Source organism: Budorcas taxicolor, chromosome 3, assembly GCF_023091745.1.
Source record: "Budorcas taxicolor isolate Tak-1 chromosome 3, Takin1.1, whole genome shotgun sequence".
In the NCBI taxonomy this organism is placed as follows: domain Eukaryota; kingdom Metazoa; phylum Chordata; class Mammalia; order Artiodactyla; family Bovidae; genus Budorcas; species Budorcas taxicolor.
The window spans coordinates 86492057-86517802 of NC_068912.1; the positions used below are offsets into that span (position 1 = coordinate 86492057).

The 25746-nt window shown below is 41.7% G+C and overlaps 1 protein-coding gene across 7 annotated transcripts in view; it reads right to left on the minus strand.

The window, feature by feature from the left end:
- FGGY (FGGY carbohydrate kinase domain containing) overlaps window positions 1-25746 on the minus strand; it is a 501197-nt gene that overhangs the window by 144775 nt on the left and 330676 nt on the right. For 6 of the 7 annotated variants that reach the window (XR_008199109.1, XM_052636858.1, XM_052636853.1 and 3 more), the window contains exon 9: window positions 16213-16320. The exons of the other annotated variant lie outside the window; for it this stretch is intronic. Coding sequence is in view for 5 of the 6 variants with exons in the window: in XM_052636858.1 (XP_052492818.1) it covers window positions 16213-16320 (108 nt within the window). In the remaining variant the exon portion in view is untranslated. The remainder of the gene's footprint in view (window positions 1-16212; window positions 16321-25746) is intronic. 7 annotated transcript variants of the gene reach the window in all.

Below are 25746 nucleotides of genomic sequence, written 5' to 3' on the forward strand. Positions count from 1 at the left end.
GCTATGGTTTTTCCAGTGGTCATGTATGGATGTGAGAGTTAGTGTAAAGAAAGCTGAGTGCTGAAGAATTGATGCTTTTGAACTGTGGTGTTGGAGAAGACTCTTGAGAGTCCCTTGGACTGCAAGGAGATCCAACCAATCCATCCTAAAGGAGATCAGTCCTGGGTGTTCATTGGAAGGACTGAGGTTGAAGCTGAAACTCCAATACTTTGGCCACCTCATGTGAAGAGCTGACTCGTTTGAAAAGACCCTGATGCTGGGAAAGATTGAGGGCAGGAGGAGAAGGGGATGAGAGAGGATGAGATGGTTGGATGGCATCACCGACACAATGGACATGGGTTTGGGTGGACTCCAGGTGTTGGTGATGGACAGGGAGGTCTGGCGTGCTGCAGTTCATGGGGTTGCAAAGAGTCAGACACAACTGAGTGACTGAACTGAACTGAACTGATAAGAAGGTTTTTTATAGATGCAATGAATATTAGGGTTTCCCTTCTGACTCATATGGTAAAGAGTCTGCCTGCAATGCAAGAAACTCGAGTTTGATCCTGGGGTCAGGAAGATCCTCTGGAGAAGGAAATGGCAACCCACTCCAGGATTCTTGCCTGGAAAATCTCATGGACGGAGGACCCTGATGGGCTACACCCCATGGGGTTGCAAAGAGTTGGGCATGACTGAGTGACTAACACACACACACACACACACCCAAACACACACACACCCAAACACACACACACCCACTCTGTTTTGGTCATAGTCAATAAGCACAGGGGATTCTTTCTGTTCACATGCAGATTTTCTTTTTCACATGGAGATTATATTCTATTGAGATATAGAGTCAACAAATATATATAATAATTAAAGATTGTGATTAGTTCTTTGAAGGAAATAGATAAATCACTGTAATAAAAACACTGGTTTGGGGAGTTCCCTGGTGGTTCAGGGTTAGGACTTGGTGCTTTCACTGCTGTGGCCCCAGGTTCAATTCCTGGTTGGGGAACTAAGATCCTGCAAGCTGTGCAGACAGGTCAAAAATTAAAGAGAGAGAGAGAGAAAAAAAAAGGAACACTGATTTCAGATAGAGGATTCAGTAAAGATGGAGAGATCTGAAGGTGAAATTTGAGCAAAGATATGAACAAAAAATAAGAAGCAATAATTCCCGGTAGAGAGAATGACAAATACAAAGATTCTATTGCAGGAAAGAGCTTCATGTGTCCTAGGAACTGATAGGCGTCCAGAAGAGCAAAGAAGCAGAAAAGTTCTATGAAATGAAGATAAAGAGGTAGGAAGTGGGGCGGATCAAGCAGGCCATCTCAAAGGCTTTAGATTTTATTCTAAGTACAATCAGAGGACATAGAAGGCTTTTTTTTTTTTTAATTGAAGTATAACTGATTTACAGTATTGTGTTAGTGTCAGGTATATAGCAAAGTGATTGTTATTTTTTCTAATTATATCCCACCATAGGTTATTATATATACAGGACTTCCCTGTAGCTTAGATGGTAAAGAATCTGCCTGCAATGTAGGAGACCTGGGTTTGATTCCTGAGTTGGGAAGATCCTCTGGAGAAGGAAATGGCAACCCACTTCAGTATTGTTGTCTGGAGAATCCCATGGACAGAGGAGCCTGGTGGGCTACAGTCTGTGGGGGTCTAAGAGTCAGACAGGACTGAGCAACTAACATTATTACTATCAATTTATTATATGACATTGGATATAGTATCCTGTACTGTACAGTGTATCTTTGCTGCTTACCTATTTTATATAGTAGTTTTTATCTGTTAATCCCATATTGCTAATTTATCCTCTCCCTACCTTGCTAGCAATAAATTTGTCTTCTATATCTGAGTCTGTTTCTATTTTGTATATAGATTCATCTGTGTTATTTTTTTAGATTCTACATAGAAGTGACATGATATAGTATTTGTTTTTCTCTTCTGACTTACTTCACTTAGTATAATATTTTCTAGGTTCCTCCATGTTGCTGCAAATGGTGGTATTTCATTATATTTATAGCTGAGTAATATTCCATTGTAAATGGAATCTTCTTAATCCAATCATCTGTTGATGGGCATTTGGGTGGTTCCCGACAGTAAAGCGTCTGCCTACAACGGGGGAGACCCGGGTTCAATCCCTGGCTTGGGAAGATCCCCTGGAGAAGGAAATGGCAACCTACTACAATATTCCTGCCTGAAAAATCCCATGGATGGAGGAGCCTGGTAGGCTACAGTCCATGGGGTCTCAAAGAGTTGGACACGACTGAGCGACTTCACTTTTGCTTTCACTTTCATGTCTTAGCTATTACAAGTAGCGGTGTTATGAGCACTGGGGTCCATGTATCTTTCCGAATTAGAATTTTATTTTTCTTTTCACATGGTAGCTCTATCTTTAGCTTTTTAAGAAACTTCCATACTGTTTTCCATAGTGGCTGCACCAAGTTACACTCTCACCAACATTGTAGGAGACTTCCCTTTTCTCCATACCCCTTCTATCATTTATTATTTGTAGATTTTTTTATGATAGCCATTCTGACCACAATGAAATTAGACCATTCCCCCACACCATAAACAAAAATAAACTTGAAATGGTGTAAAAACCTAAATGTAAGCCATGACACCATAGAAATTCTCGAAGAGAACATAGGTATTCTTTGAAATAAATTGTAGCAATATATTTTCTTAGATCAGTCTCTCAAGGCACAATAAATTAAAGCAAAACGAAATAATAGGACCCAATCAAACTGAAAAGCTTCTGCACAGCAAAGGAAACCATCAACAAAATGAAGAGACAACTTATAGAATGGGAAAAAATATTTTCAAATGATGAGACCAACAAGGGAGTGTATCTAAATTATACAAACAGCCCATACAACCCAATATAAATAAACAACTCAATCAAAAAATGGGCAGAAGACCTAAATAGGCATTTTTCCAAAGAAGACCATACAGATGACATGCAGATGGCCCACAGAAGGGTTTTAATCAGGAAAGAGATGTAATCTTGTTTGCTTTTAAAGAAATCATTTAAGAGTTCTACTTCTTAAGTTGACTAGATAGCTCATATTATGCAAACAATTATAAACAACAATATAACAATAATAAATGCTTATCAATTATATTAAATGATTCTCTGAAGATATTAGAAAGTTACCAAACCAGGCAGAAACTGAAGAGGAATAGACACATGGGAGGAAAAAACAGCATTATATGTGTTTCTTGATTTTATAGATTTTTGCCAGAGAGCAGACCTCAATCAGTGCCATTCAGGACAGCTAATAATCAGATAGAAATACAGTCTTCCTAGCTAAGAAATGAGAGGTTAGAGCTCAAGGCAACCATAACAACTAGAAAGTAAGAGATAAGGGAGATATCAGAAAGGAGACAGACATTAAAAGGGAGTTCAACACTATGACTATAAATGTTACCTTGGTCTCAGGATGATCTATGAATTACATAATATGCAGCCTAGCTAAGGCTTAAAGAACTCAACAAAGATTTCAGTAGGTGCCCATTATAGGAGAGAAAAAACTTGGAGTCTGCATTCAGCCACTGAAGTACTTGCTTAAAAAAAAGTACTCTTCAGAGAAACAAGTATAAGCCAGTGTCACTATATTACATCAATTAAAAATTCAAGATATGAGTCAAAATTACTAGACACATGAAGAAACAGGAAAATGTAATCCTTACTTAAGAGAAAGGCCATTTAATGGACAATGGCCCTGAGATAACACAGATGTTAAAATTAAAAGGCAAGAATTTCAAAGCCAGGAGTTTAACAATACTCAAGGATATAAAAGGATAACATTCTCATAACTAATAAACAGATAAGAAATGGCAAAGAAATGGAAACAATTATAACAAAAAGTAGAAATTCTAATATTGATAAATATAATACCTGAAATAAATATTTAGCGGATGGGCCTGATAGCTGATTGGAAATTGCAGACAGAAGAGACAGTGAACTTGATAGAAGACCAATAGAGAGTGTCTAAGTGAGAGAGAAGAGGAGAAAGAGAGAAAAACTAGGGGGAGGGAAAAACCGCAGAATCCCTCAGGTGGGGCTATGAGACAATAGCCAAAGGTCTTCAGGATGTATAATGGAGTCACAGTATGAGGAATAAGAGCAGATAGGTAGAAAAGATATGTAAATGTGTAAATGCGAAAGATTTCTCAAACTTGGTTCAGTTCAGTCGCTCAGTCGTGTCCGACTCTTTGCGACCCCATGAATCGCAGCACGCCAGGCCTCCCTGTCCATCACCAACTCCCGGAGTTCACTCAAACTCATGTCCATCGAGTTGGTGATGCCAACCAGCCATCTCATCCTTTGTCGTTCCCTTCTCCTTCTGCCCCCAATCCCTCCCAGCATCAGAGTCTTTTCCAATGAGTCAACTCTTCACGTGAGGTGGCCAAAGTACTGGAGTTTCAGCTTTAGCATCATTCCTTCCAAAGAAATCCCAGGACTGATCTCCTTTAGAATGGACTGGTTGGATCTCCTTGCAGTCCAAGGGACTCTCAAGAGTCTTCTCCAACACCACAGTTCAAAAGCATCAATTCCTCAGCGCTCATCTTTCTTCACCAGAGAAGGCAATGGCAACCCACTCCAGTGCTCTTGCCTGGCAAATCCCATGGACAGAGGAGCCTGGTAGGCTGCAGTCCCTGGGGTCGCTAGGAGTAGGACACAACTGAGTGACTTCACTTTCACTTTTCACTTTCATGCATTGGAGAAGGAAATGGCAACCCACTCCAGTGTTCTTGCCTGGAGAATCCCAGGGACGGGGGAGCCCAGTGGGCTGCTGTCTGTGGGGTCGCAGAGTCGGATACGACTGAAGCAACTTAGCAGCAGGAGCAGCAGCATCTTTCTTCACAGTCCGACTCTCACATCCATACCTGACTACTGGGAAAACCATAGGCTTGACTAGACAGACCTTTGCTGGCAAAGTAATGTCTCTGCTTTTGAATATGTTGTCTACGTTGGTCATAATTTCTTCCAAGGAGTAAGCATCTTTTAATTTCATGGCTGCAGTCACCATTTGCAGTGATTTTGGAGCCCCAAAAATAAAGTCTGACACTGTTTCCACTGTTTCCCCATCTATTTCCCATGAAGTGATGGGACCAGATGCCATGATCTTTGTTTTCTGAATGTTGAGCTTTAAGCCAACTTTTTCACTCTCCTCTTTCACTTTCATCAAGAGGCTTTTTAGTTCCTCTTCACTTTCTGCCATAAGGGTGGTGTCATCTGCATATCTGAGGTTATTGATATTTCTCTCGGCAATCTTGATTCCAGCTTGTGCTTCTTCCAGCCCATGGTAAAAGACAGCAATTTACACATTCAAGAAGTATAGCAAATCTTGGAGAAGGATAAATTCCTCAAACCCCACATATGTGCACACCATCATAAAAACTAAGATCAGGAGGGAAATCTTAAAAGTAGCTAGACAAAAAGGATATACTGTATGAAGGGGAAGAACAAAATATATGATGGTTGACTTCTCATAAGAAACAATGGTGCCAGAATGCAATATATTGACATATTTAACTGGTGAAAGGAAGAAACAAGAAGAAAACTATGAAGGTATTTTTGTTGTTGTTTCAGCAATAGACCTGTAAGAACCAAAGGAATGCTAAAGAGAGTTCCTCAGAGTGAAGGGAAATACCGATGGAAGCTAAATTTTTTCATAAAGAAATTAAAAATAAATGATGGAAATTGTAACTATGTAGGTAAACACAAAAGATTATGTTTTGTTTCTCAGAATTTCTTTGAAATACATCTGACTGTTATGGACTAAATGGTATCCTTTAAAAATTCAGATGTTGAAGTCCAGCCCCCAATAAGACTGTATTTAGAGATGGAGACATTATGGAGGTAATTAAAGTTAAATGAGGTCATAAGGGTGGGGCCCTAATCTAATAGTATTGTTGTCCTTATAAGAAGAGGGAGGGACACCAGAGCTGTCTATGTCATACACCTAGCAAAGGCCATGTGAGGGATACAGTGAAAATACAGCCGTGTGCAGGCCAGTAAAAGAGTTCTCACCAGAAACCAAACTTGCCAGCATAAAGAACACCTTGATACAAAAGTGTAAGAAAGTAAATGTCTACTGTTTAAGCCACCGCGTCTGTGCATTTTGTTATGGCATTCCAAGCAGACTGGGTTAACAGGAACAGTACAACAACTACAGTTCTGTTGAGTGTACAGCTTTGTAGATACCACACAACTCCAACATAAAGAGCTGGGGCAACTAGTAAATGGAACTATAGAGCTGAATGCTTTTTGAATTTTACACGAAGTTATACAGTATGCAGTGTAAGTAAACTGAAAAGTTTAGAATGTTTACTATAATTCCTAAAAAAGGCATTTAAAAAGAATGCAAAAATGCCTACAAACCAGTAGAAAAATTAAACCTTCAAAACTGGAAAATATTCAGTCTAATAAAGGACAAAAATGAGAGATGGAGAGAGCAAAAAACAAAAGTGACCACAGAAAGCAGAGTAAAATAGAAGGCTAAATCTGAGTATATCCATCTTTACATTAAATGCTGATAGCTTAAACACGCCAAGAAAAACCAGAGGTTATAAAACAAGACAGGAAAGCAAGACCTAATTACATGCTGTGTATAAACAATGTGCCTTACATGGTCCAGAACTCAGACAATGGTGGTTTGGCCGGTGGTGCTGGGAGTGAAGGTAAAGAAAAACAGCCAGATTGGTGATATACATTTTGGAGGTAGAAACAAGAAGGCTTTCTGATGAATTGGCCGTGGGCAGAGAGGGAAAAGAGAGAGGGAAGTACAAATCCTAATTTTCTGGCTTTAATAAGGATATAAGCAATGGTGTACTTTACCAAGATGAAGACAAACAATGGAGGATCATAGTGAGTTTATCAGTTACTATAGTCAGAAAACGGACTAATCCTTGACTCCTTCTGCCCTCTATCTCCTTGATACTTAATCCACTGTCTCCATTATTAGAAAAATTATCCTTCAAAACCCCTCTCCTTTCTCTTTCTTCACACTTCACTTTCAATCCAGCAGGAAATACTTTTGCTTCTACCTTCAAAACATATCCCAAATCTGGGCGCTTTTCACTAAGCCCACGGCAATCATTCTCACCTCTCATTTGGCCTACTCCAAGAGCTTCTTTCTGGTCTTCCTGCTTCTACTTCCCCTACTCCCATCCACAGTTTATTCCCAACATAGCAGGCGGCAGCCAGAATGATACTTTAAAGACCTAAGTCACAGCACATCTCTCTTGTGTTCATCATTCTTCAATGACTTCCCATTTTACAAAGTAAAAGCCAAAATCCTTACAGTGGCCAAAATACAGCCTCCATTACATCTCTGACTGTATTCTCTACAGTTCTCATTCTGGTTCACTCTGCCCCATTCCTGTGGCCTTCTTGCTATTCCTATATTATTCCAGGTAAGCAACCCCCTCAGGATCTTTGCACTGGTTTTCCCTTGGCCTGATATGTTCTTCTCCCAGGTTTCCAAATGGCTAAGTGAAAGTGAAAGTTGCTCAGCTGTGTCCGACTCTTTGCGACCCCATGGACTACACAGTCCATGGAATTCTCTAGGCCAGAATACTGGAGTGAGTAGCCTTTCCCTTCTCCAGGATATCTTCCCAACCCAGGGATTGAACCCACCAAATAGCTAACTCCCTTCCAAACCATATTTGTTAGATGTCACTTCAATGAGGCTTATCCTGACCACCTATTTAAAACTGCAAAGTCAACTCACAAGTTGACTTCCTCTATGTTTTACAACTTATATCATAAAATAAAACTTACTTATCATTTCATTGTGTATTATCTGTCTCCTGTTGTTAGAATGTAAGCTTGACAAGGGGACAGATTTTCAGAGGAGGGGCAGAAGGGGTTGTTTTACTTATTGCCTTTTTCTTACTCATAACAGTGCCTTGAAAACAGTAGGCACTCAATAAATACTGACTGTATAAATAAACATCACTCAAGTTTAGACTTTACAGATAACAAGAGAGACAGAGTCATCTCTATGCTTTAGAAAGATTGTTTTAGCTGCAATCTTTAGAGAGGGTAATGTGACTAAAGGTATCCCCCTACCCCCGCCCCCCAATTCATACTTGCAATCTTAACCACAATGTCATGGTATTGGGAGGTGAGACCTCTGGGAGGTGGTTAGGTCATGAGGGTAGAGGCCTAATGAATGGGATTAGTGCCCTTATAAAGATCTGAAGAAACCAGAGTTCTCCTTTTCTACCAGGTGAAGATGCAAGGAAAAGACAGCCTTCTGCAACCCAGAAGAGGGCCCTCACCAGACCCCAACCATGCTGCTACCTTGATCTTGGGCTTCCAGTGTCCAGAACTATGAGAAATAAATTTCTGTTGTTTATAAGCCACTTGGTCCGTGGAACTTTTTTTTAATAGCAGCCCAAACTAATACACAAGGGTTAAAGGGGGAAAGATTAGAACTGAGAAGGTAATTAGGAAGCCGAGCAGGATCCAGAGGGATGTACAAAAAAAAAAAAAAGGTGAAGGCCTGGGCAGGAGGAGGGAACAGAGAAGCATCTGTTTATGCAGAGCTGGTCTTTGTATCCATGAAGTCGTTCTAATTAGCTAATGTGAGATGCTTGGCATGAAACACACCTACCTCTATGTACCTAGATCCTGCCAACACTGATTCATACACGTTTCTCTTTCATGACCTCACGAAGTCTACTAACTGTATGTGTTTTAATACACTTGAAAAGAAAAGTCACACTAGCCAATAAAATAATTGCTTCTCAAGGAAGTACACAAGAGAACTGTAAGAAAAATTCAGAAAGGCAGCTCTGCAAAAGCCAAGTCCACTTCTGGAAAGATCTGGGGCTTCCAGTAGCTGACTTAGGTTTGGATCAAGGCTGTCCCCACCTACAGCTGTTAGACCTTGTTCAAGTTACCTCACTGTTCTGAGCCTATTTTGTCACTAGTAAAAATTATAAAACTGATCACACAGACATGCTGTGAAGATCAGATAAAATCCTGAATCTTCACGAGGGCCTGAATGTGCTTAGCATAGAACAAATTCTTCCAGTCAGCTGTAGGGGTAGTGCAATTTACTTTTATGGGCTACAATAAATTATAATTACCAGTTCTGTATCCAACTTTCCCATTAGATGATAAGCTACTAGAGGACAGGAATCATGTGACCATGTCCTTGCCTGGGCCAGAGTAATCTCTCAGGAAATCTCAGTAACAAGAAGGAAAGGGTGACTAAATGAAGTCACAGGTAGTGACATCACTATCTCTGTAAGCTTATCTCTGTAAGCTGTGTACACTCTAAGCTCTTCATGTTGCTGTTGTTCAGTGGCTAAGTCCTGTCTGACTCTTTGTGACCCCATGGACTGCAGTGTACCAGGCTCCTCTGTCCTCCACTATCTCTTGCAGTTTATTCAAATTCATGTCCATTGAGTCAATGATGCTACTTAACCACCTCATCCTCCGCTGCTCCTCCTTTTGCCTTCACTATTTCCCAGCATCAGGGTCTTTTCCCATTGTGTCAGCTCTTCACATCAGGTAGCCAAAGTATTGGAGCTTCAGCTTCAGTATAAATCCTTCTGTTAGGTAGTTAGAATAGGAAAAGGGAGTCCAGAAGGGCAGTGGCTAAAAGACAAGGAAGGGAGAAGCCCATGAAAATAGAACAAAGGAAGGTCTGAGGACGGGAGTGAGGATCTCAGGTAGAACAGACAGCACTCCTGGCTAGCCCAATTTACAAAGGGCAGCCCCAGGCGGAGGAGAAAAAACATATAAAAGAGGAGCCAAAGGGCTGGACATCTTTCTCTTCTCTTCACGTCTTTTGGGTCGGCATGCCCTCACGCCTCGAGGATGTATTCTCCTTTATTTTCTAAATAAAGCTGAGTTGTAACACAGAGCTGGTCCATCTGACAGCTGTAACACTGGTCTGTCCGAGGGCTGTAATGCTGGTCCACTGCTTCAAATTTTTGTTGGGACGAGACAGAACTGAGGAAATTACACACTCCCCTAACACTTCCAGTGAATATTCATTTAAGATTTAAGATTGACTTTAAGATTGACTGATTTGATCTCCATGCGGTCCAAGGGACTCTCAAGAATCTTCTCCAGCACCACCATTTAAAGCATCAGTTCTTTGGCACTGAGCCTTCTTTATGGCTCAGCTCTCACTTCTGTGCATGACGACCGGAAAACCATCAGTTCAGTTCAGTTCAATCCAGTTCAGCCGCTCAGTCGTGTCCAACTCTGCAACCCCATGAATCACAGCACGCCAGGCCTCCCTGTCCATCACCAACTCCCAGAGTTAACTCAGACTCACATCCATCGAGTCAGTGATGCCATTCAGCCATCTCATCCTCGGTCGTCCCCTTCTCCTCCTGCCCCCAATCCCTTCCAGCATCAGAGTCTTTTCCAATGAGTCAACTCTTCACGTGAGGTGGCCAAAGTACTGGAGCTTCAGCTTTAGCATCATTCCTTCCAAAGAAATCCCAGGGTTGATTCCTTCAGAATGGACTGGTTGGATCTCCTTGCAGTCCAAGGGACTCGCAAGAGTCTTCTCCAACACCACAGTTCAAAAGCATCATTCTTCGGCGCTCAGCCTTCTTCACAGTCCAACTCTCACATCCATACATGACCACAGGAAAAACCATAGCCTTGACTAGGCAGACCTTAGTGGGCACAGTAATGTCTCTACTTTGGAATATACTATCTAGGTTGGTCATAACTTTTCTTCCAAGGAGTAAGCGTCTTTTAATTTCATGGCTGCAATCACCATCTGCAGTGATTTTGGAGCCCAAAAAGATAAAGTCTGACACTGATACTGTTTCCACTGTTTCCCCATCTATTTCCCATGAAGTGATGGGACCAGATGCCATGATCTTCGTTTTCTGAATGTTGAGCTTTAAGCCAACTTTTTCACTCTCCTCTCTCACTTTAATCAAGAGGCTTTTTAGTTCCTCTTCACTTTCTGCCATAAGGGTGGTGTCATCTGCATATCTGAGGTTATTGATATTTCTCCCGGCAATCTTGATTCCAGCTTGTGCTTCCTCCAGCCCAGCATTTCTCATGATGTACTCTGCATAGAAGGTAAATAAGCAGGGCGACAATATACAGCCTTGACGTACTCCTTTTCCTATTTGGAACCAGTCTGTTGTTCCATGTCCAGTTCTAACTGTTGCTTCCTGACCTGCATACAGATTTCTCAGGAGGCAGGTTAGGTGGTCTGGTATTCCCATCTCTTTCAGAATTTTCCACAGTTTCTTGTGATCCACACAGTCAAAGGCTTTGGCATAGTCAATAAAGCAGAAAGAGATGTTTTTCTGGAACTCTCTTCCATGATCCAGCGGATGTTGGCAATTTGATCTCTGGTTCCTTTGCCTTTTCTAAAACCAGCTTGAACATCAGGGAGTTCACGGTTCAGGTATTCTGAAGCCTGGCTTGGAGAATTTTGATTATTACTTTACTAGCATGTGAGATGAGTGCAATTGTGCGGTAGTTTGAGCATTCTTTTGCATTGCCTTTCTTTGGAATTGGAATGAAAACTGACCTTTTCCAGTCCTGTGGCCACTGCTGAGTTTTCCAACTTTGCTGGCATATTGAGTGCAGCACTTTCACAGCATTATCTTTCAGGATTTGAAACAGTTCAACTGGAATTCCATCACCTCCACTAGCTTTGTTCATAGTGATGCTTAACCATAGCTTTGACCATATGAATCTTTGTTGGCAAAGTGATATCTCTGCTTTTTAATACGCTATCTAGGTTTGCTCTAGCTTTCCCTCCAGGGGCAAGGTTTTTTTAATCTTATGATTTCAGTCACCATCCATGGTGATTTCAGAACCCAGGAAAACCAAATCTGTCACTGCTTCCACTTTTTCCCCTTCTATTTGCCATGAAGTGATGGGACCAGATGCCAAGATCTTAGCTTTTTTAATGCTGAATTACAAGTCAGCCTTTTCACTCTCCTCTTTTACCCTCACCAAAAAGCTCTTGATGATGTTCCTCTTCACTTTCTGCCATTAGAGTGGTATCATCTACATATCTGAAGTTGTTGATATTTCTCTGGGCAATCTTGATTCCAGCTTGTGATTCACCCAGCCCAACATTTTGCATGATGTACTCTGTATACACCCAGTTATGGAGGACTGGCTGAGCCCCTGAGGCAAGCCCCAGGCTGAAGAGCATTGATGATAAAGGAGGAAGCAGATAAGCACTCACAATGCACAAATCCTAAACTCCAAGAGCAAGCAGCAGCTCACATAACCCTGTGGCTCAAGTTTATAAAGTTAAATTCTGACTTCAATCAATTGAATGTTAACTCCCATCAAGCCCTAGTGTCCCAGAAAGCCAGTGCACCACAGGGGCAGCTTAGGAATCTGTCCTAGTCTCTTTTACCCAGTACCTGCCCCAATAAAAATGACTTCAAGTAAGATAGAGAAGACAGCTTGGAGAGAAGGATGGCTGAGGTCCAGTTGGAAATAAGCTTCAGCATCTGGATGCAGTGACTGCATGGGCTGGTATTCTGTGGAAAAAATCTGGGCAAAAAACGATGGTTTTGCACAGCTATTCTGGAAAGAGTATCGACAAGCACGAGACAGTCTTTGATGGGTGTTTGGTGAGCTGAAATAAATCATCCATGGGAACGGGCTATGTGCCCTTCTAAGAGGAAATAAATATCGGCTGCACAAGTTTGAAATGAGTGGAAAACAAGCCCAAATCTCAGGCAGATGAAACTGCAAGGACTCCAGAGCCAGAAAAGATCCTATCCTATTTTTTTTTCTTCATCCTGAAGTTAACCAGATGGAGACTTTTTTTTTTTGTAAGTACCAATCTATTCATATACTTGGAATGAAAGATTTTGCTTTGTGATGGAAGATCTGTATTTAATTGCAAAAATAAGACAAAATATCTTTTTTTTTTTCCAAATCTAGAGTTCAGATAAATTTTATTTCTTTTTCCCCCCTCTCTCCTTTACTTCCCTTTTCTTCTTCTGTCTCTTCTCTTCCACTTTAGATGATATATTTATGACTGTATGTTTGTAATGCATTCTGGACAGTGTAATAATAGAGCAGACTCTTATAGACAAAGTATATGAGAGGAGGTGTACCTATGAAACACAGAACAAAAGAGATGTAACTTCCTCTTATAAGTACACAGAAAGGAAAGATAAGTGGCAAAGGAATCAGTAAAAAGGCCATTGACAGTGCATCAGGAAACTCTCCAGGCTGTGCTTGAGACCCTGAGTTTCAGTTCCTCATCTGTAAAATATGGATAACTGTACCTAACCTGTAGGGGTTCCAAGAGGATTAAATAAAATAGTACATGAAAGGCTCTTGGAATAGAGACTAAATAAGTCTTCAAAATAAATATTAGGCATTGTGATTATTATGACTATCACTCAAGGATTAACAAGATTATTTATATATAGATCTTTCCCATGGGAAAATGCACCCAATAAAGCACAATTATTGTTGCTATTGTTATCATCATCATCATTGCTATTCTTTTTATATCTCTATTTTCTAGTTTGCTTTGGCCTCTTTGAACTGATGCTTTATTGGACAGTCTGTTTCTTTCTTGATTCAGATTTTGCTCCATTTTGCTAGCTTCTGGACTTCCTTAGATTTTGCTTTCTGTAACACATGGGTCAATCATGCTCCATCCCGAGGTCCAGTGAAACTATATACATAGAATTATCCAAAGAAGAACTCTATATGCAGCTTTATTGATGGTGTAAAATCAACTAACTAGATAAAGGCCAACAGTTCCCATGATTCTTTTCAAAAACCATAGTGGACTCTTATGAAGATTTTGTTAATGGTCAGAAAAGAGTCACTCTTTAATATTTAATTTCAGGCTCAGGAAGTAGGCATAACCAATTCTTGTCCACCAAAAGATGTCATAATGTTTGGGCAAAGATGGCTTATATCCATAGCAACGGAACAAACTCTAAGCCAAATACTAGGAAAAGCATTTATTAACTGACACAGATGTTCAACTGTCATACTAAATCTCTGAAAACCTGTTGATGGACAGCTTCATGGACAATGCATCCTGCAAAAAGAGTTAGTTGAATGAATCACTATTTTTGTTATAACAGTCTCTAGGTTGTGTCTGCTATGAATTCTGAGTCTTCCAGGTAATTATACCATAATATGGGCTTGTAAAGGTGTTTGTTTCAGTAATGGGTTTTCTTTGTGTCTCAGAAAGGAAGTGGATATTTTAGTTGAAAAGTTGTGTAAATACACGACACTACGTTTAAATAGGAGATCATCAAGTTCCAATCCCACTGCACCTTTGGCACAGAGTGATGTCTTCTTCTCAACTTTTCTATTGAGAACAATCAAATGTTATTTAATTTATACTTCCCTACCAGACAATGAGCTCCTTAAACCTGGGACTGTTAGGGGACTAATTCATATATCTTTAGAGCCCGGCACAAGAGTGGAGGCACACAACTGGCTCTTCGAATCTAGGCATTCACCTATGCCTCCATCAGCTTTGAGAGAGAACTCAAGGCATCTAAGAATAAAATACAAACACATCGAGAAATGGAAATTAATGGTCCTTTGTACCCACATTCAGCTTAGAAGCAGACCGCTTGTGATTTGGCTGAACATTCAGAAGAGCTGGAGAGCAGACCATAAACAGACGATTTCAATACAACATAGTAAATGTGAGGTTGGGTAGCCAAGGCTGGGTCTCATTTTCTCTTGCTTTTCCACAGTTAATCCCTCAAAGGTCTGCTGATCTCTCGACCTCAATTCTCAGTCATTATTGCCACTGTCCCCATTCAAGCTCTCATGGCTTTTTGTCAGTGGGTCAATCTATTGAAGCTAGTCTCTTTTCATTGGGCTATGTACGCCTAGGCCTTCTTCCTGATGGCTACTAGCCAGTTTTATAACAGAGATCTGACAACATCCGTCCCTCTTCCAATCTTTTACCTGCTCCTCTTGGTCTACTACCTGAAGTCCAACTCCTTAGAATGTTTTGCAGGGACTTCTTCTGTGGGGTCCCTGACCAGCTCTTCCAATTTTACTGCAAGCCATTTTTCTAAGAACAGTTTATGCCACAACTGAAAGTTTGCAATTATCCTCAAATATGCCTTGTTATTTTTTCACTCAGATAACTGTGTCTATGCCAGTTCTCCTACCTAGAAAATATCCCTGCCTTTCTTTGTCTGGTTGGTCCCTATTTATTATCAAAGCTCAGCACAAATACTGTCTCCACTGCTAAGAATTTCTTAATCTAGCTTTGTTCCAGCTCTGTGTCTTATACTTCAGGTATAGTATACATCTCATTTTTATTGATCTTCTGTCTTCCCTATGAGATGACCCCATGAATTCAACACATTTTCTCTAAGCACCTTTTATGAACCAGGCACTGGGCTGGATACAAAAAGTAGAATATGGCCCATACTTTTAAAGAGCTCCTGCATGTAAGTCACTTCAGTCATATCTGACTCTTTGCAACTCTATGGACTGTAGCCACTAGGCTCCTCTGTCCATGGGATTTTCCAGGCAATGATACTGGAGTGGGTTTCCATGCCCCTTCTCCAGGGGATCTTCCTGACCCAGGGATTGCATGGGGCCAGATACAAAGAGATGTATGATATGGTCCACGCCTTTAAAGAGCTCCTAGATTTCTGGAAAAGACAGATTATCTCAGAATTTGCTAAGAACTGAAGTTATGTCTTAAAGATCAAGTAAAACTAGCAAGTGACAAAGAACTTTCCAAGCAGAGCTTATACGAAGACACAGAGGAGTCGAATAACACAAGCCATGGGGAAGCTGTGAGTAGGGCAATCCAGCCGTAGTGACAAGTACACATGCCAGACTGGAAGGGATAGACCACAAGGGGAATGATGTGCCCAGAAAACTATCTGAACTATGCCCCCAGGGCTATGAGGAACCAGTGAAGGATGCTGGCTAGAGATGAACACAGTCCTTTTCACACAGTAGAATATCACTCTTGTTGCCATGAGAAAAATGGGTTGTTATGTGAAAAGAAAGCTAGGTGAGAAGATCGGTTAGTCATCAATGCCTGGACCAACATTTATTCCTTTGGCAAACACAGGCTGCATATGCTCCATATGTGAGGTTGTATGCTAAGGAAAAGTTAATTCTGATTTAAGAGTCTGCAAATCTTTCAGATACTGGGTATAAAGAATATGACAAAATGGACTAGTCAAGGGTGGAAAAACATTAAAGACCATAGGAAGAAAGTGTCAACTTACCAGTTTTCCAGTAACGCTCTGACCACCTTCATTCAGCCAGAACCCAGGGACCATGGCTGAGAAATAAGGGCCCCAGACACCTGGTACAAAGATTGGGTTTTTGCTGATCTGGAAAGAAAGGGGCAAAGTATGTGAAAATATTGACCCTCAAGGCTAGAAGCAGTCTTATCTTCCTCCCATGTGAGGTCCCTCTGACCATGGAATTCAGCTTCTCGCTAAATACCTTTGATGGTGGGGAAGTCACTCCTGCCAAAGGATGGGCCTGGCTTCTTCTTTAAGAACCTTTCTGATAAACTCATCCAGGTGTCAAGGTAGCCAAAGAGATCATTTTGGAAAGAAACTGATGTGACAGTCTTTGGCTGGCTCCCTCTCTGTAGTGAACTGACTGCAGTCGTGGTCCCCATTTTCTAGCCCTCTCTGCATCCACCTGCTCTGCGATGTGACTTCGTAGCCCCTGTCATTGAGAGGTGGGATCCCCATCCTTTGAGTCTGGATCAACTTTGTCACTTGGTCTGGCCAACAGAATGGAGCAGAAGCGACACTGTGCACCAGCTTTCAGGCCAAAACCTCAAGAACTGTGTGCCCCTGTTCTTCCTCCTCTCCCTCTGCCAGAGTACATGCCCCAGTGAGCCTTCTGGACAGATATGCAGAAAGCTGAGTCAGTCCAGTTGTCACAGGTGATGATTCAGATACACGAGACAGCCAAAATCGGATCAGCAAATCCTTTTAGTCAACCAGCAGCTGGCAAGCCTGGATCACCAGAATCACTCAGCCAACTGATAAGACTTGTGAACAAAAATACACGTCCTGTTGTGTGTCATGAGGATCTTATGTTTGTTTCCCACCTAACATATTTAAGGCAAGAGATACATCCCCTTACTTCTACAAACATTTATTAGACACCTAATAGCATACTTGGAGAAGGCAATGGCACCCCACTCCAGTACTCTTGCCTGGAAAATCCCATGGACGGAGGAGCCTGATGGGCTACAGTCCAAGGGGTCGCGAAGAGTCGGACACAACTGAGCGACTTCACTTTCACTTTTCACTTTCACGCACTGGAGAAGGAAATGGCAACCCACTCCACTGTTCTTGCCTGGAGAATCCCAGGGACGGGGGACCCTGGTGGGCTGCCGTCTATGGGGTCGCACAGAGTCGGACACGACTTAAGCGACTTAGCAGCAGCAGCAGCAGCAGCAATAGCATACTCTCTCTCTTGACTAGGGACACGGATATGAATGAGAAAGAGGTCTAGTCTGCAAGAAACTCCTCATTTAGGGGGAGCTAGATAAGTAAACAGTCAAACAGAAAAGTGTGATCCATGGGATGATAAAGACCAAGCACGGAATGCTGTGGAGGGGCACATCAGGTAAGGAATGAAGTGATCCAGACTGTGGCTGCTTAGAGAATGCGACATAAACTTAGACTAGTAAGATTTAGCAAGATGAAAGGAGAACAGGCATTCCAGGTCAAGGGGATAGCTTGAACAAAGCCATGTAGGTGAGACAGATGCTCTTGGTATTCAAGATATGACAATGTCTTTTTGTAGCAGACCATGGAAGTCCATTAGGTGTTAGGAAAGTACATCAAGAGATGAGACAGGATAGGCAGGGATGGACCACATGTTTACTGATCTGGAAAGGCATGAGCTTCTCATCCACCCAGTGGGGATGAATGCTGAAGTGATATTGTGGTTGTGGGAGGGTGTATGAGAAGGTAAGGATGAAAAGGGAGTTAGGTACATTGGGTCTACTCCTGAGTGTCCTGAAGCTGGGCAGAGAATGTATGCATTCATTTACTCTACAAATATTTATTCAGCTCTTACTATGCCAGGCCCTAGGGATACAGAAGTGAACTGAATATATCTATAATTTCTGCCCTCATGGAGTTTATAGTACAGAACTTCAGCATATGGATAAACCTTCTAACTATTCTGGTTCTCTTTTCATTAAATGAGTGAAATCAGTCAAATCAGTAGGAGTTCCAATCCCCAAAAAGGAAGGGGGTGAGGGAAGGCAGGAGACTATACAATGTTATAAACTTTAAATTTTGTCAAATAAAAATAGTTTATAAAAAGGGTAAATTTAACACCTAATTTCAGGGGTAAAGAGCTTTTTTGGTTTTTCTTCCCTGCAAGGAAAGACCATTTAACTTTGATACATTCACTCATTTCTTGACGGGTTCAGCAGATGTTTCCTGAGTTCCTGTTGTGATCCAGGCACTGAAAGTAAACGTACAGAAAAGAGTGTAGTCTCCACCTTCATGGAACTGCTCTCTTAAGAGGAAAGTAGATGAGGGGGGCTGAGATTCAGGTTTGGCCAGGATTCTCTCAGTTTTAGCATTAAAATTCCTATGTCCTAGAAAACTCTCAGTACTAGGCAAAAGGGACAGCTGGTCACCCTAAGATGAGTATCACACAAATGTATAAATACAAACTGTGATAAGTGAATGAAAGAATATCAAAAGGTATTATAAGGGCTCATAAGTGAGGTACTTAATGTAACCTAGGGGTCAGACTTTTCTGAAGAAGTGATATTTGAATTAAGGTGAAAACATACACAGAAATTATTTAGGTGTGAGCATATATACATCTGTATTTTGCACATATATATGTGTGTTTGTATATGTACATGATATACAGAGTGTTCCAGACAGAAGCAGCACACACTAAACGGTATTCATTTTTATCACTTTATCTTTGTCAGTGAAAATTTTATCACATGCCAGCTCTAGAAAGTACTGCCCTACTCTGCAATGCCTGAGCCACATTGGGGTGAATAAGACAGCCCATGCCCATAAGCACATAAGCCCCAGGGTTTAGATGGGTGGATGGACACCCACCAAAGTCAAGCCATCTGTTTTCATGCCCTGCACCCCTTCCCGTCCAGAATTCTTCCAGCACCATTTGACAGATGAGTTTCAGAGAGGCGGCATGTTGTCCACAGTCATAAAGGTTGTAAGTGGCTGAGGTGGGAGTGGAACCCAGGTACACACTGGCCTCAAACTCTAGGATATGCTTTTTAAAAAGAAACAAAATTTGTATAAATTGCTTAGGAGGGTTTTGTATCAGTCCTGCCACCCCCCGCCCCCAACTATCCCTGTACCTCAAACCCCATGATTTAAAGATGTTTCTGTATCAGTTTTTGCCGAACTCCACTGGCAGACTAGACTCTGCTGCTCAAAATGGCAGGTAAAGGCTCTGTCTGACTGTCTAGAATACTCTGAGTTGATTCCTGCTTGTGCTCACTCATGTGGAACGGCACACACTTCTCATTGAACATCCTGACTATGGCGAGGAAACAGATACATGTTCCCCAGAGCACCTCCAATTACTCCCAAGCTCTGGGAGAAAACAAGTAAGAGTTGGTTTAGACTGAGTGTACATTCGTGTATTCATGTATACTTTAATCCTCTGCAGTAAACCTAAATACTTTAGAAAAATTTTGTGAGAGCCCTTTCCATGCTGATGGCTATCTTGGCCTGAAGGCTGCTCTGGGACTCAAAGGAAAGGAGCACATTTTACTCCACTAATAACGGGTGTCCATATAGGACACTGACTTTCCAGCAATAATGTGCTATTGGCAACAGCAACCACTACAACTGATTGGGTACTTATTAAAGACCATATTCTAAGCACACTGCAGGAATTAAATCACTTGATCCCCACTATAACCCTGAGGGGACGATTCTATCATTACTCCCATTGTTCAGATATGTAAACCGAGGCAGAGACTGTTAAACAGCATACATGCTCATGCTCAGTTGCTCAGTCATGTCCAACTCTTTGCAATCCTGTGGACTGTGGCCCACCAGGCTCCTCTGTCCATGGGATTTTTCTAGACAAGAACACTGGAGAGGGTTGCCATTTTCTCCTTCAGAGGATCTTCCTGACCCAGAGATTGAACCCACATCTCCGGTGTCTCCCGCACAGGCAGGTGGATTACCACTGAGCCACCTGGGAAACCCATTAAATGGCATACACAAGGTACACAAGGTTATAAAAACACAAAGCAGTCAGGCCCTACAGGTTCTGTATTTGTTCCTGTTCTGTATTTCTTCCTGATTTTAGGCTACCATTGCTTCTTTGAGTCCTTCATTTACCTCTAAAGGTCAGAAAGCAAGGGTCATTAGAGCCAGAAGAAACTCACTTAGGCTGAACCAGCCTCCTGGCCTTGATGACACGTAGGATAGGGAATCTTCATGTGCAAACGGCTTTTGATAAGTTTCCCCCTATAGACTTGTGAAGAGCAGAGGAGAAAGAAAGGATTGAGTCAAAGTCAAAGGCCTGTCTTCACTCTATCATGACTACCATGTTCTTAGCCAGGTGACCTTGTGAAAGGGAATCTGATTTCTGAGCCTCAGTTTCCTCAGTTCCAAAATGGGAAGAATGATATAAATGTGGTAGGACTTTCATGAAAATAAAATAAGCTGTCACCTATAAACAGCTTATTATATGTTAAATATCATGTAAAAGTTAGTTCTTGAAATGAGGAAGGTATGACGGGATAGTCAGGTGACTGGGACGAATGGCCATAGCCAAAAGTAACTGCTACTGTTAAGCACACATCCTGGTAACTCAGTTGGTAAAGAATCTGTCTGCAGTGCAGGAGACCTGGGTTCGATCCGTGGGTCAGGAAATCCCCTAGAAAAGGAAATGGCAACCCACTCCAGTATTCTTGCCTGGAAAATCCTACAGACAGAGGAGCTTGACAGGCTATAGTCCATGGGGTCCCAAGAGTAGGACATGACTTAGCAACTAAACCACCACCACCACCATCAAGGAAGTCTCTAGATGCATTCTTGGTTTCATTCAGTCAACATTCTTAATAATGAAGTAGAAGATGACATGGGCTTCCCAGGTGGCTCAGTGGTAAAGAATTTGCCTACCAACGCAGGAGACACAGGGGATGCTGGTTCGATCCCTGGGTCAGGAAGATCCCCTGGAGAAGGAAATGGCAACCTGCTGTGGTATTCTTGCCTGGAGAATCTCATGGACAGAGGAGCCCGGCAGACTACAGTCCATGGAGTCACAAACAGCTGGACACGAGTTTGAGTGACTCAGCAGAGCACACAGAAGCTGATATAGAAGCAAAGTTTATCATATTTTCAGGTGGTATAAACTTGGGAGGATTACTTATCATGAGCCATGTCCAAATTATGATTCAAACTTACTTTAAGCAAACATTAAGCAAAATGCAACTAGAAAATAGTTAACATTTATTAAACTGTAAAGTCAAAATTTTACACTTAAAAGGTACTGGTAATATTCCCTTCTGGAATATTTCTTTTAGTGGGTGATGTTACATGAGCATTCAATTTAGTATGAATTGTATGGAAACCTTTGATGTATTGTTTAATTATGTGTGATAGAAATAAAGTTATAAAAACCTACAATAAAACAAAATATTTGGTTGCACACTCTATGCCAGGCACTAAGATCAGCAACAAGGTTAATAAAATAATAAGGCAGAATAATAATAACAATAGAAGAAGAACAGTAAGGAAAGAGAAGGGAGGAGAGAGGAGAAGAAGGAGAAGAATTAACAATAAGCCACAGCCCTTTTCCACAAGGTGCTCCTGGTCAGACTGGGTAGACAGAGGTGGAAATTAACAAATTACAACAAAACATACCAAATGCTACAGTGAGTCGGGTGAGGAGTGTGGTAGGAGCCCAGACTGCCTGGGAGAAGGGCAAGCACTTCACAGAGGTGGCCACATGGGAGCCAGGCCTTAAGGGATGAATAAGTGCTTCCTTAGGTGGATAGGGAGGGTATCCCAGGTAACAAGCCTCAGAGGCATGAAGCTGTGCAAGCATCTCAATTTTTACGAGGGCTTAAAGTTCTCCACTTTACATAAAAGTTCACAAGGTCTGAAGGATGGGTATATTTTTGCAACAACATATCCTATTGCTTGTTAAAGATTCCATTTTAAAAATCCGGTGATGGGAAAAAAGCCTCAGTGAAACCACCCTCAAAGTCAGAAAGAAGAAATAATAATATAGAAATAATAATAGTAAGTAATAAAATAGCAATTGCTAACAGTTATCATGGGTTTATTACATGCCAGACTCTTCGAGGCACTTTACAGGCATTATCACATTTAATACTCATGACAGCCCAATGAGATAGATACTATTATTATACTTACTCCACAAATGAGGAAATCTAAGCTGAAGGAGATCAAATAACTCGTAACAAAAGGAGTAATTGCAAGGTCCAGGCAGGATCTAAGCTATGATCTACCAACTTATTTTTCTCTCCAGATTATATTTTCCTTACCCATAAAATAGCCTGGACTAGAGATGTTTAATATCTCTTTTGTCTTTGAGATTCTCTGATTCCTGAAAGTTGAGTCATTCTCCCTTAGCTGGCCAATCGGAACTCTCCAGAACACTATTAATATTTCAACACAGACTCTGCCCTCACATGGCCTGGGACTCATGGGGTTGTCTGGGGTTGCTTCTTGGGGTATCTCTAAGTACCCAACTTTGCTCTACCAACTCTCTGACCTATGGCCAACATTACTGGGGGCTTCTCCAGACTGCCAACTTCATGGATTATATTCAATGGCTATTATCTATAATAACTTACATTACCTGGGTAAATATTCAGCAACTACTTACTGGATACACACTGACTTCAAACTACTGTTTTAAATATAAAAAGAAAGATGGATGTTGAGAGCCATGTAAATGACATAATCCCTGTTTACAGTCTAGTAGGCACTGGAAAGCAGGATGAGCTGGGTAGTTACTCAGGTATCAAGTGACTTCTGAATGTACATTTGCATTCAGACTTAAAATAATCCTATTAATACATGGAGTCAAACACACACAGTCCATTTTACAGGTGAAGACAAGAATGGGGACAGTAATCGAACTACCCAGGATCACAAGGCTCAGAAATGGTGGAGTTGGGATTAGAAGCCTCTCTCCATGTGCTCCTGCCTCTTTTCATGTCTGTATCCGAGCTGGCTCCAGGAGTGGATGCCACTGGCTGACTTTTCATCTATGCCTATGCTACAGTCAGCCGAGTTTCCCTGTGGTGATAAAACCCAGGCGCCTGCTCATACCTTTCTGGGGGCAGTGACCGAGTTCAGGGCAGGGAGCTGCCCCAGCAACGTCCGCTCTGCCTTCCCCCATCCCATCATCCCAAGCTTGGCCTAAGCCTCTGGCAGGGGCAGGGGGCAGGCTGCAGGCGCCAGTGGTCCTGGGAGGGAACAGGAGGTTTTGTTTTGAGTGCCTCCAGCCAGGTTGGGAATGTAAGAGGGTAGCCGCAGGCATGTGTGGGACTGGGTATTTCCGTGGTGGCTCATCTCTCCCTCCAAATGGACTGTGCTATCGTCTTACTAGAAAAAACCATTTATACACATTCCAGCCAGCTCCCAGCTCACTACACAGTACAAAAAAAGAGCACAGAGAATCCTGTTTATGAATGGGGGCTCTTAGCATTCACCTCTATTTTTGCACTTCTCAGGCTGAATTGCAATGAGCCTCTCCTACAAAATGGTAAGGAACCATGTGTTATCTTGAAGGTAGTAAATAAACATGGTTTGGTAATATGAGCATAGACCTTGGAGTCAGGAAAAGAGTTGTTAGATGCTCAGTTGTGTCTGACTCTTTGTGACCCCAGGGACTGCAGCCTGCCAGGCTCCTCTGTCCACCAAATTCTTCAGGCAAGCATACTGGAATTCTGACCCAGGGATCGAACCCAGGTCTCCTGCCTTGCTGGTAGATTCTTTACCAAAAGCTGGCTGTCAGTTATGGTTGGGTTGCTTCCTAGCCGTGAACCTCTGAATCCCTTTGAGTCCCTTTCCTCAATTATCAGTTCAGCACAGTTTAGTTCAGTTCAGTCGCTCAGTCGTGTCCGATGGGGATAATTCCAGACCCTATCCCTCATCAGCTCCATCTCTCTGGTGGGCTCTTCTTCCTCCTTCCTCCTGGATTTGTCTCACTTACCACACCTCTCAGGGTCAGCTCACTCTCATGTAGTTATGACAATTTTTACGCTGCTGAGTTTCAAATTTTTATTCCAAATGCAGACCTCTCTCCTGAGTTCCATATAGGACATTTGACCCAAATATCTAATCAAATGTCCAATATAGATAGACTTTGTCATTCTTCCTCCTAGGGCTCCTCCTGTTCTGGGGTCTCTGTCTTACTACATGGTACCCTATTTACTCAACCAGCAGAATATCATTCTTGACTTCTTCATCTCACTCATTGCTCCACGTTAGGTCACATGTACGGTCAACCCTATTTTCAAACAGAAACCTTTATGTTTCTCCCCACTGGCATTACATTAGTCAGTCCTTTACCTTTTCTTGCTTGGGTTCTTGAGACAGCAATTAAACTGGTTTATTTGCCTCAAATATTGTCCTCCTCCCTGCAATCTGCAAGCCCCATCAGAGACTAACTTCCATACCTGCAGCCCAGTGGTCTTTCTAATAGACAAATATAATTCTATCACTTCCTTTATTTACATCCTTTAGACATTGATCAGACGTTCCCACCTCTCTGACCTGATCTATGTATGATTTGGCCAAATAGACCTTTGGTACATGTGGTCATTTCCCCCACTCTTTGCCCTATCATTTTTATTTTTTACTGCAGTAAGCTCATCACAGCATAGAAATTCCACAAGTGAGCCATTTTCTTTCTCATCTCTGAATCTGCATCAATTCTCCTCTCTTTCTAAAAGGCAGCCCTAGGACTTCCCAGGAGTCCAGTGTTTGAGACTGTGCTTCCAATGCACAAGGTGCTGATTCAACCCCTGGTTGGGGAACTAAGATCCCACAGGCTGTGGGGCACGGCCAAAAAAAGAAAAGAAAAGAAAAGAAAACCTCGCTGCTTATTTGAAATACACATTAAAAAAAAAAAAAAAAAAAAGAAAAGAAAAGAAAAAAGGGCAGCCCCTCTCACCTTCCTGACTAACTCTAAAATGTCCTTTTGTAAGACTGTTCCATATTACCTTTACCTGCTCCGGGAAACCTTCTCTGAACTCCGACTTTTCTCCTAGTTCCCAGGTGGATGTGCCTCCTTGCATCTTCCCTTAGCTCTCAGTACTTCCATGATGTAGGCAATTCTAACATTACATGTGTAAATGTGTATACTGATGTCTATAAATACACACATAATATGTACTTATATCTATAGAGTATGCTTTGTAAATGAAATCATCACACATATGCAAGAAATGGCTAAAATTACTATTAATTTATTCATACTTTTAATAAATTTACTAATAATTAATTATTATTAATTATCTCACCTGCATTATGAACAACCATAGAATAAAAAACATATCCAATCACTGTAAGTGACCTGTGGCTAATAAAGCTCAGGCCTGCCAAGTTTTCCTCTCCTCTATTTGGAGGTTTTGGAAAGGTTCAGAGTCCTCCAATAAAGTCTGCCTTTCCTAGAAACTCAATCCCTTTATTTCAGTTGGAGCAAAACAAGAACACATAAAATCCGTTCATAGATGTCTTCCGGGGCTTAGCAGTCTGAGTGGGCAGGTGGGGAGGGCACTGGGCCGG